Here is a 17,232-nt window from a genome sequence, read left to right as displayed (position 1 = left end):
ATAGCCTCGTACTAGGAAATATGTGCTGAAGTATTTGGGAGTAAAAGGGCATAATGTCTGAAACTAACTCTCACATGGTCCAGGAAAAGATAGAGAAAAGGAGTGGTCAAGCACAAGAGGCAAAATGTAACGAGAATCTGAGCAAAGGGCAGATCTGAGGTTTTCTGTGCTATTTTTGTAACTGCTCTGTAAGCTTGAAATCATTTCAAAATAAAGTTTAAAAAAATAATCTCTGCACTTTAATGTGTGTCAAGTTCCTGCTAGAAACTGTGAGAGCTGGGACAAAGAATGGTCACCCAGCATTGGACTTCATTCCGTTTAATCCAGCACTATTCAGTGAGGGTCTGATACAGCTCCTCCACTGTGTGCTTTTGAACAAATAGAACACTTGTGGTAATGACAACTAACATTTGCAAAATGTAAGTGCTTTGCATACGTTATTTCTTTTGGTCGAGCTCAGCACCCTTGTTAGGTAGGTCTGGCAGGCTGATAAGGTAAGGTGACTGAGGTTCAGAGAGGTTAACATAACCTGCCACGGTCACACAACCTGGAAGAGACAGATGCAGGCTCAAATCCAAATTAGTCTAGTCGAAGGCTGATGCTTTGTGAACCTCCATGTTTGTATGTATAAAAGGAAGGACTGGACTGATTGATCTCTGCAGATTGTTCTTTACATCTAGAAATTTAAAACCTTATGTGATAGGAAATAAATAGTTATGAAGCTTGCAGTCTGCATAAATGCCTGTCTTTCTCCTCCCTCACTGTTCACCCGCTTCCCTTTGGAGTAGTGGCAGTGTTGGAGTGTGGGCCATCTCCCTAGTAGGGAGAGCATCTGGAGAGCTTCCTAGAGGAAGAGTCCCAAGAGGGACCTTGAAGGAGAGTGCCTAGTTCAAGTAGCAAATGCAGAAGATGCCAGAGAGGCCTTGTGTTTGTGGAGTTAGAGTACCAGGAGCCTGCCTGAAGACTGCTGGCCCGAGCTGGGTTCTGAGAGCAGCCTTCTTCCTCCCTTGCCCTGCCCCTCTCAGCCCAGGCTGACTGGGTAGATAAGGCACAGATGGAGGCTGTGTGTGGATTCTAGCCCCAGGCACCTTGCTTCTGCTCGGACAGCCTGGCCTGGTGCTGTTATTACTGTAAACAGGACCTTCTGCGAGGCTCCAGCCAGAGCCCTGTTGCCCAGATAGTGATCATGATTGAGTCTGCATGGCTCACTGCTTCCAGGCTTCTGATGCAGGTGGGCCAGGGCTCCCCACCCTTCAGCCCCCTCCCCAGCTGCAGCTGAGAGCTGGTTAATGTGAAGGATCCGGAAATCAGTTGGAACAATGCACGATTGAAGTTCAGTGGCCGCTTTGTATTGATTGGTCATAAAGAAAGAGGAAGAAAAATCAAGTGGTACCTCCCTCCCCTGAGTGGAAGAGCTGGTTAGCCAGAATAACTCAAAACTGCCCCATATCCCTGTCCGGGACTCTCTCCCTCCTACAGACAGCAGCAGCCCGAGGAGTTGTGTTTTCTTTGGAAGTCTTGCGAATGCCTGTGTCTGTTAGGAATCCACTTCTCAAATTTTGACGTTATACATATTTAGAATCCTAAGATTTTAGGACTCACAAGGATTTGAGAAATCATTTGTTCCGTTATTTTACCACAGAGAAAAGTGAGGCCCAGAGAGACAGATTAGGATCACACAACTAGTTACTGAGAGAGCCACGACTAGAAGCCATGGCCTCCAGTCCCAGGCCTGCATCTTAAGTGTCCCCAGCCCTGAGCCTGAGAAGCTACACCCACACTCTCCCACATATACATAGGAGCCTAAATTCTTTGAAAAAGACAGGCCCACCAGTATAAAACAGGTAACTTCCAACACAAGACCGAGGTATTGATGAGAGTGTGTAGGGAAGTGCTGTAGACATGTACTCATTCAAGCCCATGTGTGGCCCCATGGTGCCAGCACAGGGAGTGAAGAGACAGCACGGCCATGCTGATGGGGGGGGGGGGAGTGGTAAATGTTGATATAGGTTAGCATAGGCTTCTTGGAGAAAGAAAGGGTAAGGTTCCCCCCCCCAAGAAAGTTTTGCTTAAAAAAAAACAAGAGTATGTTCATTGTTACAAAAAACAACAGTAAAATTTAAAAGAATACGGAAGCACTCACAGCAGGAAGGGAGAGTTTGACTCTCTTATCCTCTTTTCCATCAATTGTTTCCTGTTTGGTCCGAAGCCTTCAGAACTCACCTGGATCCCTGATCAGAACAGCTTTGTTTTTCCCCTTGATGTGTTAGTCTCCTATGGAAATCTTCAGGTCTTGGGCTAGGGGACCCTTATTCTACCACTGCCCTTGCCTGGGGATTTGAGACTGTTTACTTATCAATCCACAGAAATTTTTGAGCACTTATGGTCCAAGTTCTGTGTACACCTTCCACATATCCTAGTTTACTGTTACTTCCTTAAAGTGGGGTAGGTACTAATTAGAAAATGATAGCACAGGCTCTTCCGTTTGTCCAGTGCTTTATTGCATGTCGAGTATTTTTTTTTTTTAAGATTTTTATTTATTTGGCAGAGAGAGACACAGCGAGAGAGGGAACACAAGCGGGGGGAGAGGGAGAGGGAGAAGCAGGCTTCCCTCAGAGTAGGGAGCCTGATGCGGGGCTCCATCCCAGGACCCCAGGACCATGACCTGAGCCGAAGGCAGACTGAGCCACCCAGGCACCCCGTATGTCGAATATTTTTACATATTTTGGCTCATTGTTTCTTCGTGGTACCCCCGTGTGACTACAGAGTAGGGCTGCTGGGGTCCTCTCCGTTCTTGAACAGGTGTGGGAACAGGCCCAGAGAGCAGGAGCTGTCACTCAGATGAGGGGACCAAGTAAAGTTCAGAGAGGCTAGGTCATTCATTCATCCGTTCCTACCCACCCAGTTAGTACTGGAGCCTGCATGTGGGCCAAATCCATCCTGCTTCTTCCCCTGCCCCCCACTACTGCCTGAGATCTGTGCAAGATCTGGGCTTCAACTCCTGACTGCTGGTGTGGCCTCCTCCCTGTCCGCTGCCCTGGACCACCCCCAATTAGTGTCACCCACCCCTGCCCTGCCAAGCGGGAGACCTAGTTCCTTAGGGAAGGGCCTTCCACAAGTCTGGAGGGAGCCCAGAAAGGCCTGCGGTGCCCAGTCCCCGGACACAGGCTGCTCTGCCCTGAGTGGCAACCCGCATTAAGCATTCCACTCATCATCTCAGGGATGATGGAATCCTAACCTTTTCGGAGACACCATGCTCTGTCACAAGCATTGCTCTTTTTAAAAGAGATTAATTCACTTGCCGCATTTTGTCTGTTGGTGAAAATCACAGGGGAGAGCAGGGGTGGCTTTCTCAGGCCGCAGAGGCCCTTTCAGCCACTCTCAGCAGGCAGCCACCCTGCACGCCCAGCTGGCCCGGACTTTGAAATGACTGCCCACTGGGCATTCACTTGCAAAGCAACAAAATGAAATGGAGGAGACCTGTGTGTTTGAAATGCTAACTTTGAGAGCTGCTCTGCACGGAAGGAGGTGGGGGAGGGGCCCCACCCAGCTCTGAAGGAGGAAAAGTTGTTTGTAGTTGGGTTCGCTTATAGTGCTTTTTAATGTTGGTTCTGGTGCTTCCTTGATTTAACAAGTGCCACCACTCCTTATGGAGTGCTACTGTGTGGTATCACTTTTAATCCTTACAACCACCTTGCACAATAGAGATTAATATCCCCCATGTCACAGCTAGTAAGCGACAAAGCTAGAATCTGAACTCCAGCCCTTGGACTCCAGGGTCATTCCTTTTTCCATTACACCTGAGCCCCAGGAGGCTGCAAAGAATCATGCTCAGTCGGGATGCTGGGCAGGGCCCAAAAGCTGGAGTGTCACCGAAGAACACTAAGATTTGCCTCCTAGAAGTGACCCTTCAGGTTGGTGGCACCCTTTCCTTCAGGTTTCTGTGCCGCCTCCTGAAACCCGCGTGGACCCAGGAGGAGGCTGAAGCTTAGGATGAGATACCTTCCCTAGCGTGTTAGAGCAGGAGGTGGCAGCCCTGACTAGCGCCCCCGCTGCCTGACTGCTCAGTGCTCTCTCGGCTCTGGTCGTTGACAGGATAGCAAGTTTGGAGAAGCCCTTTTTCCCAGCAGCCCTCCTCTTAAAAGAAAATCCCGCATTGTTCGGAATGTAACGAGTAGCTCAAAATTGTTCCTAATCAGAGACGCAAGCTAAGACAATAACATGAGACCCCTTTAGACCTATCGGGCTTGCAGTCAATAGGAAGCTGGCAACTGCCGAGTGTTGGCCAGGAGCACCCCTGTCCTGCTGGCGGGAGGGTAGATGGAGCAGCTTTCCTGGAGAGGACCCTGGCACAGTGGCATCAAACCAAGTAATGCAAACCCAAAACCCAGGGATCCCACTGCTAGTACATGCCCCAGAGAAATACTCACACCCATCCAAAGGGGCACATGCAAGACATTGTTCTTTGAGCATCGCTTTTGGTGCCTGGGACATGGAGGCTGCCTGAGTGGGTATCTCTGGGAGAGCAGAGAGGGAAAAATCTGGTAGATGTGCCGTAGAGAATTATATAGCAATTCCTAAAAATGGAATTATTGTATACTTAGCAGTATGAGTTTATCTTAAAATGCAGTTATTTGTAAAAGAAGTAATAAACAGAAATACATATGTATATATGTATGTAAAGAGAAAAGAGAAAACCCTGCTTGGCTCAGTTCTGGAAAGCAAGAACCTCTGTCTTGTATCCTCCTCAGGAGCCAGCATGCAGCTGGGCGCAAAGTAGGTGTGTACACATGTTTGTTGAATAGATGAATAGAGGAGTGCCTGGAGCCAGGCTGGATGAATTATCCAGGTCATCCTGTGTGACCCTGTCTTAGAATCCCTGGGTATTGGCCAACCTGCTACTGCCAGCTTCAGACTAGAACACATTGGTCCATCAAAGGGGTGGAAGTAGGGTAAGGTGGCAGGCCGAAGTCACCCTGTATTGAACACCTGTTATACGCCAGGTATTGGGCTGGGATCCCAGCAAAGTAGAGGTTAGTGTCCTTATTTGATAGGTGAGAAAACTGAGACTCAGAGAATTGATGTGCCCAGGATCATCTAGCTGGACTAGAATTTGAATCCAGGTCTAATTTATTCTAAAGTCCTTTGTTCATCCTTTTCATTATGCTACACTCAGCCCTCAAGGGACATGAGGAGGAGGCATCTCCATCCTCTTTCTTCGGCCCTGCCTCCAGAGCAGAGCTGCTTCCAGAATTCTCAGGACCCAGGCAGGGAAACATAGGTCACTGACCCACTGGAGACAGGAGGGATTGTGACTGCACTGAGTTTCTCCTGGCTGTGTCCTGCTTTCTCATTTCCCTGCCCTGGCTCATCTCCTTTGGTCTCATATTATAGCAGCCCCCAAACGGTCTTCTTGTTCCCACTTTCTACTCTCTCCCCTTTCAGACTCAACTTGCTTAAGCTCTCAGGTTAATTTTGTAATTTCTTTTGCCCAGAAACCTTCGGTGACAACCCCTCTGCCTGTCGTGAGAGTCTAAGGAATGCCAAAGAGGTTTCTTCTCTGTTGCCAGCTTTAGTTGATTAATGTTGGCCGATTGGAACGAGTGTTGAGGATTCTGAGGCTTTTTCAAAGGCTCCACAGGAGAGAGCTGCCAGGAGAGATTCGCGATTTCTGACTTAGATGCAAGAGTACAGGACAGTAGCCTGCATACCAGACATTTGTCAACCCTTTAGATTGGGTTTTTAACCTAAGATCTGTTATTTCATGAAGAGCTGTGAACTCATGGACATTGTATGTAAGGAAAGAAAAAATTATTTTTTGAGTATGTGTGTTCCTATGCACTTTTCTGGAGTCATCAGCTTGAAGCCTATGGCTCAAAAAGGTTTATGCCCACTGCCTTGGTAGCTTGGCCTTCGAGGTCCTTTTGTAGACCCTGCATACCTTGGCAGCTGCCTGTTTCTTTGCTGTGAACTGTCACCTGGATGGATCTACCTGAATCCTTTTATATCTCTGAATCTACCTTCCCATTGCTTCCCGCTTCTGTCTTGTTCCTTTCCTCTTGACTGGCGTGCACTTCCTCCCTTGCCTCTAAATTGTTCCTGTTCTTCAAGGCACACTTCATGTCTTTTCCTTCAGAAACCTCTTTGTTTTAGAGGCCACCCACAGAATGGGAGAAGATATTTGCAAATGACACTACAGATAAAGGGCTGGTATCCAAGATCTATAAAGAACCTCTCAAACTCAACACCCAAAAAACAAATAATCAAGTCAGAAAGTGGGCAGAAGATATGAAACGACACTTCTCTGAAGAAGACATACAAATGGCTAACAGACACATGAAAAAATGTTCATCATCATTAGCCATCAGGGAAATCCAAATCAAAACCACATTGAGATACCACCTTACACCAGTTAGAATGGCAAAAATGGACAGGGTAAGAAACAACAAATGTTGGAGAGGTTGTGGAGAAAGAGGAACCCTCTTACACTATTGGTGGGAATGCAAGTTGGTACAGCCACTTTGGAAAACAGTGTGGAGATTCCTCAAAAATTTAAAAATAGAGCTACCCTATGACCCAGCAATTGCACTACTGGGTATTTACCCCAAAGACACAGATGTAGTGAAAAGAAGGGCCATATGCACCCCAATGTTCATAGCAGCAATGTCCGCAACAGCCAAACTGTGGAAAGAGCTGAGATGCCCTTCAACTGATGAATGGATAAAGAAGATGTGGTCCATATATACAATGGAATATTACTCAGCCATCAGAAAGGATGAATACCCAACTTTTACATCAACATGGATGGGACTGGAGGAGATTATGCTAAGTGAAATAAGTCAAGCAGAGAAAGTCAATTATCATATGGTTTCACTTATTTGTGGAACATAAGGAATAGCATGGAAGACATTAGGAGAAGGAAGGGAAAAAGGGGGGGGGGAATCGGAGGGAGAGATGAACCATGAGAGACTATGGACTCTGAGAAACAAACAGGGTTTTAGAGGGGAGGGGGGATTGGTTATCCCGGTGATGGGTATTAAGGAGGGCACGTACTGCATGGAGCACTGGGTGTTACACGAAAACAATGGATCGTGGATCACCACATCAAAAACCAATGATGTATGGTGACTAACATAACATAATAATAAAAAAAAAAAAGAAACCTCTTTGTTTTGCTTCAGCTGGTCCTGATTTTGTAGCCTTCTGGACTGAGGACCAGAGAAATGAGGCCATCTGATCAGAATCACAGGATCAGAACCAGGCTCTGAACTTTCAGACCATGCACTTTGCACAGCACCTGCTAAACCAGGGCAGGTTTTGTAAATTAGGAAGGAGGTTTTGTGGAAAAAGAGATTTTTGTCTCATAGGGCTCTTAGTCTCTTTAATATTCTTGGCCATGGAAAATTGTTTCTCCAAAAAGAAGTTTAACTCTGTGTGGTAAAGAGGCCCAGGAGTTTCACCAGAAGAAATCCTCCAAATTAGAGGTGAGAGGTGAGGGTTTCCCAGCCTCCTCTCTTGACAATCCTCCCTCACATTTTGGGCCCAGTCATGCTGCCTTCTCCTCTGGATGAGAGGCTTTACCTCTGCCTGACATACTCCTTCCCCTCCCTCAACCCCATTTATCTGGCAACTCTCTAGCATCACCTCCTCAGGGAGGCCTTTTCGGTCGCTGAGTCTGGGTTAGGTTCCCTGGGTATGCATCTGCAGCCTGCGCTCCCCCATTCACAGAGCTCCTCCGATGCATGCTTATGTGCTTGCTGGCCCTGGGCTCCGACAGTGCCTGTCTCCTCCCTGCGTCAGCGCAGGCCAGATGAGTGCGTACATGCTGTGGCTCCTCCTCCCAAGCCTTCCGCCCCTGCTTACTTCAGCCGCACAGAGCTTTTACTTGACTTGATCCAGACAAGCAGTTACTGCACATTGTGGCACAAGAATGGTGCTAAGGACTCAACCCCACCTCCAGACTCTCTGCTGGTGCCTTTCATTTGGAACCCACTAAAGAGTTAGCGGCCTCCCAGTTCCCCCAAACACCCTCCACCCATTCCCCATAGTCAGATCCTGCCTTGTTGGCGGATCGCTCTTGACTTTTGGTCTCGCGCTCTCCTGGCCTCCTGCAGCACTTCTGGTGGGAAACCACACACTCCAGGCTTTGATTTCCTACTGTCCTTAGTTCCCCCCCTCCCCACAACTAAATCATTTGCTCCCTAGGGCAGACCCCGTGTCTTCTCACCCCCCACCCCAGAATCTAGCACAGGACCAAGCACATGCAGTGATTTGCTAAAGTCAGTTGAGTCTCTTGTCTTCCACGTTCCATGGAGCTAGGTTCAGTCTGGAGGAAGGGCTGTGAGGTGACAGGAACTCTGGCCATAGAGCCATTATCAACCTGAACTTCAGTCACTGATGGCCCTTAGCTGGCTTTGTGACCTTCAGTGAGTCATTTTACCTCACTGAGCCTGTCACCTCATCCATGAAAAGAGGTTAACATCAGTTCCTTAAACTTGTGTGAAGAGTAAATGAGAGCATATGTGTCAAGTTGTGAAGGCAGTTCCTGCTTACAGTAGGTGCTCAGTAAGAGTTGGTTCTTTTTACTCCCCTTCTCTCTGTCCAACCCCTTGTTCCCAGGACCCAGAATTCAGGATTTTAGTGATATATTTAAAGCCCTATGTTTGTTAGTTTATCCAGCAACTATTGAACTCCTACTGTGTGCTAGGCACTGGCATAGAGAGTCAAATAGGCTCATGTGGACTTTCCTAGAAAACTAATCTAGCATGTCTAACATTCTTCCCATCTTTCCTTGGGTTCAAGATTTTCAGTTTCCAAACAGCCATCATACAGAGAAACTTGAGGATGTGATCCTTTGGTAAACTGGGAACTACCTAGATAGGCAGTGTCATTGGGCATTCAGTGCTCCTCCATGAATCATAGGGGAATTCTAAGGACAGAGAAGAGATCTGTGGACTGGATGAGCCAAGGAAGCCTTCTCAGAAGGGAGTTCTCAAGCCAGGATTGTACCCCATAGCATGCTAGTAGGATTAGAGTAGGCAAAGAATCAGGGAAAGAGCATTCTGGACTAAGGGAATGGGAGTGTCAGGGTATTAAAGTAGGGAAGACACATTCTTTCCTCAGAAGGTAACAGCAGGGGTCAGACTTATGCAAGGGAAGAATGAGAGAGATAGGACAGGCCTGGGGTGAGGGGAGAGTGGCCAGAGGAGCTGGGATGGGTACTTAGTTCTCAAAGGCCTGTGACTATTTCCAGATTCACCTAGCCTCCCTGTTTGTTGACTGTCTCATTTCTTCCACTCCTACCTCGGCGATAAGCCATATACTGAAAATATTCCTCTGTTTCTTTCTAGGCTCTTGTCGGAAGGTGCAGATGTTAATGCAAGGCACAGACTTGGCTGGACAGCACTCATGGTGGCAGCCATCAGCCGAAATGACAGGTGAGAGATCTTCCACACAGGGCTCCCTTAGCCTGAGCCTTGCAGACCACATTCCAGAACCCTCTCCCACCCTGCTTGTCTCCTTGTTGTCTTTCCCAGAGGCAGGGTGATGGACTGAGCTGAAGGTCGGGTCTACACCTGGTATAATGAAAGTATAGAAGATGGGGAAAGGGAAGAGATAGCCTTGGATCCTGGCTCCATCTTTCATTTGCTTTGTGACCTTAGGCGAGTCATTTGCATTATTGAAGCCATGAAATGTTTGCAAGCCTGTGTTAAGTGGTTGAAGGTACATATGTGAGTTCCCTTCATGTTTTCGTTATCCACTGTCTGTCCATGTGGAGGAAGCTAGTCACCGTCCTCAGCGAGGGCTCCACTGGGCTATTTCTTCGAAGATTCTGATGGAAACCGGGGCTGGAGGGGGGGGGGGGCGGTGGCACTCCCTCCGTACCATTGGAGGCCCTGCTCTTTTCCTGCCCACTTCCCCAATCCCTCAGGGGGAAGCTATTTTGTAAAGGTTGAAATAGTCCCCTATGTGTAGAGATTTATTTCCAATTCTCACAATTGCCACAATTTGCCAAAATTCTCATTTTGCAGCTGAGAGAACTGAAGCCCAGAGAGAAAAGATGATTTGTCTGAGGTCACACAGACAGGAGTTAGAATATGGTCTGGCTGCCTGCAAAATTTGTGTTTTACTTTACCTCACTGCTGCCTCCGTCTGCCAGATCCCAGATGCTACTTCTCCATCCCAGTCTCTAGCTGTAGTTATGCAAAATAATTGATTAAAAAAGAGCAAAAAGAAATGCTTTCAAAGAAAGCAGACCGGGCACTTTAGTAGCAGCCACGGAAATTGGTAGTTTGAAGTACCAGTTTTAATTTTTTCTTCAAGCTGATCATTAAGGCTTTTGTCTGCCACTACTGGCCTTTGGAAAAGAAAACAGGGATTTTCTGATGTAGAGGTGGCACTGCCTCAGACGGGCTGAGAGACTTAGCTGTACTTGAGGTAGGTCTCTCTTCTCTGTTCCTCTGTCCTGAGCCTGTTCTCAGCACTCCATTTCCTTATTTGCCTCTTAAGCTCCAAGCACTTAAAAAGAAAACTTGGTGTAAATAGGCTTTGCAGTTGAGAGGCCTGGAATCCAGTTCTGGTTCTGACCCTTAGTTGAATTTCAGAATTCTGGGGGTACCCTGTTTCTTCACCTGAAATCAGTTATTTTCACAAGCATTTGGTAAATATCTACTCTGAGCCAGACTTTGTGCTAATCATTGGAGAATCAGAGACCTTAGGAGCTCAAGGTCCAATGTGGAAAAGAAAGGCAGGTAAGAGAGAGAGTCTAATGTAACCACTGATGTCAGAGCCATGTGGACAGGATATTATCAGAGCAGAGGGTATGAGGGGACTGAATCTGGCAGCAGAGTAGGTTCCCGCTATATTTTTGCAAGAGCCCAGTGCGATAGTGTATGTGCTACCTGTTACAAATGACGGGTTGTTATTCTCTGTTACCCACGTTAGCCATGTCTGTACACAAACGTGTTTATTCTACCACTGATACTCCACCCACCACCACCTCCACCCCACCCACCAGTCTTCTTTCCCAGCTGGCGGCTCTCTCCATCCACAAGAGATAGCAAGCAGGTGGTGGAGAAGAGGGAAGGGGGTGTGTGGCCCTTCTAGATGTAGTATTTCTAGCATTGAGACAGATGAGGAAGTAACACTATACTTAAGAGTATTGTCAGTCAGTGTGCAGCTAGCTGGTAGATGTGCTTTGGGGACACTTTTCTCTAATTCTAATGACTTGTTGCCTTAACTGATTGCCCTGTCTTTATCCAGTGCCATTAGCAAATCAGTGATGCTTGTTGAGCAAAGTGAGAGTGTTGGCTTGTATTTACTTGTTTTGGTTCTTAGAACTAATTATTGGTGTTTTAAACATCCACTTTGTGTCCTCCTCTTCCTTCCAGTGTCTAGGGACAGATTTTTATTGAAAGTAGCGTACCTTTTAGGTTAATTTATTCATATCATGATTTTTTTTTGGCACCTACTGTTTGCCAGGCACTGTTCTTCACAGACAAAGATCCCTGCCCTCATAGAGCTTATTTCTATACTAGCGGTGGTCCCTGGGTAGTAAATGATAAATATAATACATAAATAAAATATATACTATATTAGAAGGTAAGAAGTGCTATGGAAAAAGGAAAATAGAACCTGATAAAAAGGAATGCCAGAAGTACCTTGATTAGGGTGAGTAGGCCTCATTGGTAAGGTGCTATGGGAGTGGTCTTAAAAGATGATCATGTCCATACCAGCACAGTCTGCCAATAAGTTTCTCCTTATTAGAAGTGTACTGATCCTTATTTCATCAGTTACCAAGCCCCTCTGGAATCACATTGGCCAGGCCTGAAATGCCACCATTTCAATTGGACTTGGATGAAGGGAGGATAGAGGGGCAGCACCCCTTGCTTCAAGACTGAAGCAGAGAACCTTCACCTGCATTAGATGTTGTCAGCCCACAAGCTCAAAGGAGAGGTCCTGAGATGATCCAGTCATTTCACCCTCAACTGCCTTTAGTGAGTGCCTGCTTCATGCCTATGTCCTTAGGGATATAGCACAATAATCTCTATCCTTAAGGAGACTAACATCTTGTGAACTGTTATTTGTATATATATTTTTTAACTTAATTTTGAATAGTAAAGATAGTATATTTTATTTAATTTTTAATAAAAAATACAGTCCTGTAGAACAAAATTTTAAAAGTATGTATGGGAACTTAATTTATAATTTATTCTCTCCTTTTATTTCCAAAAAGGGTTTGCAGTGACTCAAATTAAAATACAAATATAAATGTACACAGGAGAGTTAAAACTGGATCAGGATCAGAAATCATATTGGTAAAAGGAAAGATAATTGTATCAGGATTGAACCAGAGATTTTCTTTTCTGAAAATAGGTTTATTGTTTTTGTAAAAATAATATAGAGAAGAAAGTAGCAGTCAACTGAATTCCCTCTATCTAGAAATTGAGCAGTGTATGTGTGTGATTTCACATAAATCAGACCATGCTATACTCACTGTAAGTCAGGTAATTAGTGGAATTCAGTATTACTTTAGATTGAAGTTTCCTGATGAGCAAGGCAAAAGAAGGGATACAGAGAGTTTGGTTCTTCAGGAAAGAAGAACTTTGTTCTGACACCCCTTTCTGTTATCACTGTATGTATCCAGCAAACATTTTTTAAAACTATACTGCGTCTGGTGCTGATGTACTAGGCTGTGACGGATTCAGATAATAAGCATCACGGCCTTTGCCTTAAGAAGCTTCCTTGGACTGCAGACATCAAGGACTCAAGTAATGTGATGGCCATTGTCTTCAGTAGCCGTTCCGCCAAAGATTTACCAACATTCTACTAGGATGATCCTTTTGCCAGCCCTAGTAACAGCTTGGGTGAAGTAGTGACTTGAGGAGCAGTTGCTGGGGGCTGACCCCTTTTCCATAGTGAGGCCTCCGTAAGCCTCATGCTATAGGCACTTGTTTAGCTTGAGTCTGGGTGCCTCATTCTGTGTTGCACTTTGACCCAGCCCAGCTAAAGGCTAAGCCACAGGGTCCCAGGATGATCACTGTGACTTAGCAGAGCCTTCACCAGCTCGTGCAAATATACCCAGCCTGCAGCTAAATTCAATTAGTTTTTCTTTAAGAAGAGAAAGAAATCCAATTTTACCAAACATGGACAGACGGTGGAAGGCACTTTGATGTTACAACCTCTCAGTGATGCTTTACTTAGTCACAAGTTCATAAGCAAGAAGGCTTAATTACTTGGGAAAACACAGGATTAAAACTGGACACAATGGCTGAGTATCCGCTCTTAGGCGACTTGATTCGAACCCATGTACCCAGTTCGTGTGTGGTGCAAACTTTGATGTGTGCTATGACAAGCTGAAAGTCATGACCCCCTCAGGGAAGCTCCTTCACATGGCATTTGCAGGATGTGTAGGCGGAGAGGCAGGGCCTGCCAGGCCTGTTTGCTCAACTTTGATGTCCAAGCAGCCACAGGCCCCACTGTTTGCTCTTTCACTGAAGGATGGATTGGGAGCCTCCTACCTTTCCCAGTGGACAATGGCCAGCAATGGAGTGTGACGACTGTTGACCATTCCAGGAGCCTGGTGGACCAGAACAGGGCTTTTGGGAGGTGCAGAGCCTGGGGGGCCAAAAGCTGTTTATAAGACAGCCATTTCTCCAGATGTAGCTTTCCTTAAAGTCTAGTGTTGGTTGGGTGCTTACAGTGGAGATAAAAATAGCCTCATGAGTTTTAGCAGGTATCAACTACTGCTTGACTCTCCGTCCAGTGGCACTAAGGTATTTGTAAACTGAAGGTTTGAGTCTATCCTGTTTCCTTCATCAGTGTGTATATGCAGGGGACAGTGGTTTGGCAGAAAAATGGTATGATTTAGATCCTTATAATTTTTAATTTCTCAAAAAAGAAACTGTCAAAACACACATCTGATAAAGGAATATTATCCAGAAGATATAAAGAACTCTTATAAATAAAAAATAAAAAGGCAACCCAATTTTTAAAAAATGGGCAAAAGATTTGAGCAGACATTAACCAGAGAAGAGATGGATGGCAAATAAGCACATGAAAAGATACTCCACATTAGTCATTTAGAATGGCTAAAATTTAGAAAAGCTGACAATACCAAGTGCTGACAGGGATGCAGAACAATTGCCATCATTGCTGATAGGAATGCATTATTATGCTGTGGCCACTTTGGAAAACACTTTGGCAGTTTCTCATAAAGGTAAAACATATATTTACCATGCAACCCAGCAATACCAGCTCCTGTACCAATTTTATCCATGAGACATAACAACACACATCCTCAGAAAGACCTGTATGCAGACATAGTAGCTTTGTTCATAATTGCCAAAAACTGGAAATCACCCAAATGTCCATTAGCTGGTGAATGGACAAATTATGGTACATCCATACAGTGGACCACCACCCAGCAATTAAAAAAAAAAAGAACTATTCAGGGGCGCCTGCGTAGCTCACTTGGTTAAACGACTGCCTTCGGCTCAGGGTCCTGGGATCGAGCCCCCCATCAGGCTCCCTGCTTCCAGGAGAGCCTGCTTCTCCCTCTCCCTCTGACTGCTGCTCCCCCGTTTGTGCTCTCTCTTTCTCTGTCAAATAAATAAAATCTTTAAAAAAAAAACCAAAAAACTGTTCACACATACAGCAACAGGGATGAATCTTTTTTTTTTTTTTAAAGAGAGTGCATGCACGAGACTTGGGGAGAGGGAGAGATAGACTCTTTTTTTTTTTTTTTCTTTTTTTTTTTTTTTTTTAATTTATTTATTTGAGAGAGAGAAAGAGAGAGAGCACATGAGAGGGGGGAGGGTCAGAGGGAGAAGCAGACTCCCTGCCGAGCAGGGAGCAGAGAGATAGACTCTTAAGCAGGCTCCACACTCAGTGCAGAGCCCACACAGGGCTTGATCTCACAACCCTGAGATCATGACCTGAGCCGAAATCAAGAGTTGGATGCGTCACCGACTGAGCCACCTAGGTTCCCCAGCAGAGACGAATCTTAAAAGCCTTATGCTAAGCTAAAGCCAGACACAAAAAACTACCTATGGTATAACTCCAAAAATATATGACAGCCTGGAAAAGGCAGTACTGTAGGGACAGAAATCAGGTTAGTGGCTGCTAGGATTTAGGAGTAGGAGGAGGGACCCAAAGGAACTTTTGGGGTGATGGAAATATTCTAAATCTTGATTGTGGTGGTGATATACAATAAAAACTCATCAAATTGTACATCTTAAAAGGATGCATTTTACTATGAGTAAATGATACTTCTGTAAATTGACTTAAAAAAAAATTAAAAAGACATCATCCCTGTCTAATTTCCATTATTAATTGTAACCTGTGGCATACCAAGAATTCACGTTTGTAGTGTCAAAATGAATTCATATAGTTCATGGTCACCTGGAATGTTTAGACTTCCTATTGTTAATGGTGTTTCACATTAGAGTACTGTATACTCTGTTAGTAGAGAATAAAGGTTTATGAATTCTCATGATTTGTGATGTCATGAAGTATAATTACTGATGAATAGTGATAAATTCACTTACAAGTGATACACAGTGAGCTTATATAAATTCACAGCATATCCTACAATTCTTAATAGTAAGGAAAAAGTGCAGGGTACAGGACTGAGAACTTGCCTCCCATCCCACATCATCCTCCGACTCCTTGTCCCTGCACTGCCATACAGGGAGACCACCTAAATAGTGTGGCCGATGTGGTGCTTCAGGAACCAAAGATCCTGAAAGAGTGGGGTGGTGGGGGAAGATTCAGATTTGAGTCCACTTGGGCTTGGTGGTTGCTTTGAAAGCCCCTGCCTCAGAGAAGGTGAGGCCATGAGGCAGAGCTCCAGCAAAACTGTTTGAAATTCCCCACAAGAATCTCCCTCCCTCCTCTGCCTTTTCTCCCGGAGTGCATTTCATCAGCATCGGAAGGCCTGCTTCCCGGCACTGCCTTCCCTGCTTGGCTGGGGTCCCTGAGGAGCTGATCTAATGAGTGGCTAACACGCATTTGCCAAGGCCTTCCTGGATGTGGTACCTGGGCTTTGTTAATTTTAAAATGCCGCCATCCTTGGCTGAAGACCATTTAATTTCCTCTCATAGCAGTCATTTATTTTTAGCATTTGCTTATTTTCCCTCCACCTTACTAAGGAGGTGGGTGGGTGGGCATTAAACCCTGTCTTTAATAAACCAGCAGTCCCAACCAGATTTCTGTCCTGCAGAAGAGGCTGTGCAGGCCTTTCTTTGTGGGGCAGCAGCTGCAGGGGTGTTCCTACAATGATGCTGCTCTTGCAGCTGGACCAGGGGCAGCTTCCCTGGGAAGCTCTCCTCCCTTGCTGGCTGGCCGGAGACAGAGTGCAAGTGGAGAACCTCTGCAGCCGTGCTTCAGTGCAGGTCGTTAGGGGGCCTGACCACATAGAGATCTATCCTGCCTTAAAGGCCTACAGCCTCTTCCTAGGGTCCCCAGCTTGTTCTTGGCCTGGCTGCTTGTTGCAGAGGGGTGCTTCCTTTGGCCCAAGGAGGCTGGGCTTTGTGCTGGCCAATCTGACTGTAGTGGTGATCATGGCTATGGTTGTGATTGGGTGCTTTCTGTATGCCAGGCCCATGTCAGGCACTTCTGTGTTGGCTCTAATCCTCACTACAGTCCTAACAGGGAAGGATCATTATCCCTATTTTACAGATAGGGAAAATGAAGCTCAGAGATGCCCATGGTTGTCTAATAAGTGAAAGAGGGAGCCAGGATTTGAAGCCAGTTGTTTTTGAACCATAAATTCTCATTCTTTCCACTGGATATACTGCCTGTGGAGGGAAGGGGTGGGGAGCAAGGCCTTGGGATGGACTAAGAGGTGCCAGGACCAAAGTCAGGTCAGCTCAGTCAGGGTTTCTTGATGACCCACTGGTGTCAAGACATGCTGGATGATTATGAGAAGTCTAAAAACAGACAAACCACTCTCCTTGTCTCAAAAAGCTGACTGTCGGGTGCCTGGGTGGCTCAGTCATTAAGCGTCTGCCTTCGGCTCAGGTCATGATCCCAGGGTCCTGGGATCGAGGCCCACATCGGGCTCCCTGCTCAGCAGGAAGCCTGCTTCTCCCTCTCCCACTCCCCCGCTTGTGTTCCTGCTCTCCCTATCTCTCTCTGTCAAATAAATAAATAAAATCTTAAAAAAAAAAAAAAAAAAAAGCTGACTATCAGGGGGTACCTGGCTGGCTCAGTCGGTAGAGCATATAACTC

At 45.9% G+C, this 17,232-nt stretch overlaps 1 protein-coding gene across 3 annotated transcripts in view; it reads left to right on the top strand.

Moving 5' to 3' along the window:
* The window catches only part of CLPB (caseinolytic mitochondrial matrix peptidase chaperone subunit B), a 141,448-nt gene that overhangs the window by 20,778 nt on the left and 103,438 nt on the right, over window positions 1-17,232 (top strand). For 2 of the 3 annotated variants that reach the window (XM_021704737.1, XM_044919692.1), the window contains exon 3: window positions 9,351-9,437. The exons of the other annotated variant lie outside the window; for it this stretch is intronic. In XM_021704737.1, the coding sequence (XP_021560412.1) occupies window positions 9,351-9,437 (87 nt within the window). The remainder of the gene's footprint in view (window positions 1-9,350; window positions 9,438-17,232) is intronic. 3 annotated transcript variants of the gene reach the window in all.

The sequence above is a fragment of the Neomonachus schauinslandi genome, chromosome 11 (assembly GCF_002201575.2).
Source record: "Neomonachus schauinslandi chromosome 11, ASM220157v2, whole genome shotgun sequence".
Taxonomy (NCBI): domain Eukaryota; kingdom Metazoa; phylum Chordata; class Mammalia; order Carnivora; family Phocidae; genus Neomonachus; species Neomonachus schauinslandi.
Note: the sequence above shows the minus strand (reverse complement) of the source record. Positions and strands in the feature narration are given on the sequence as shown.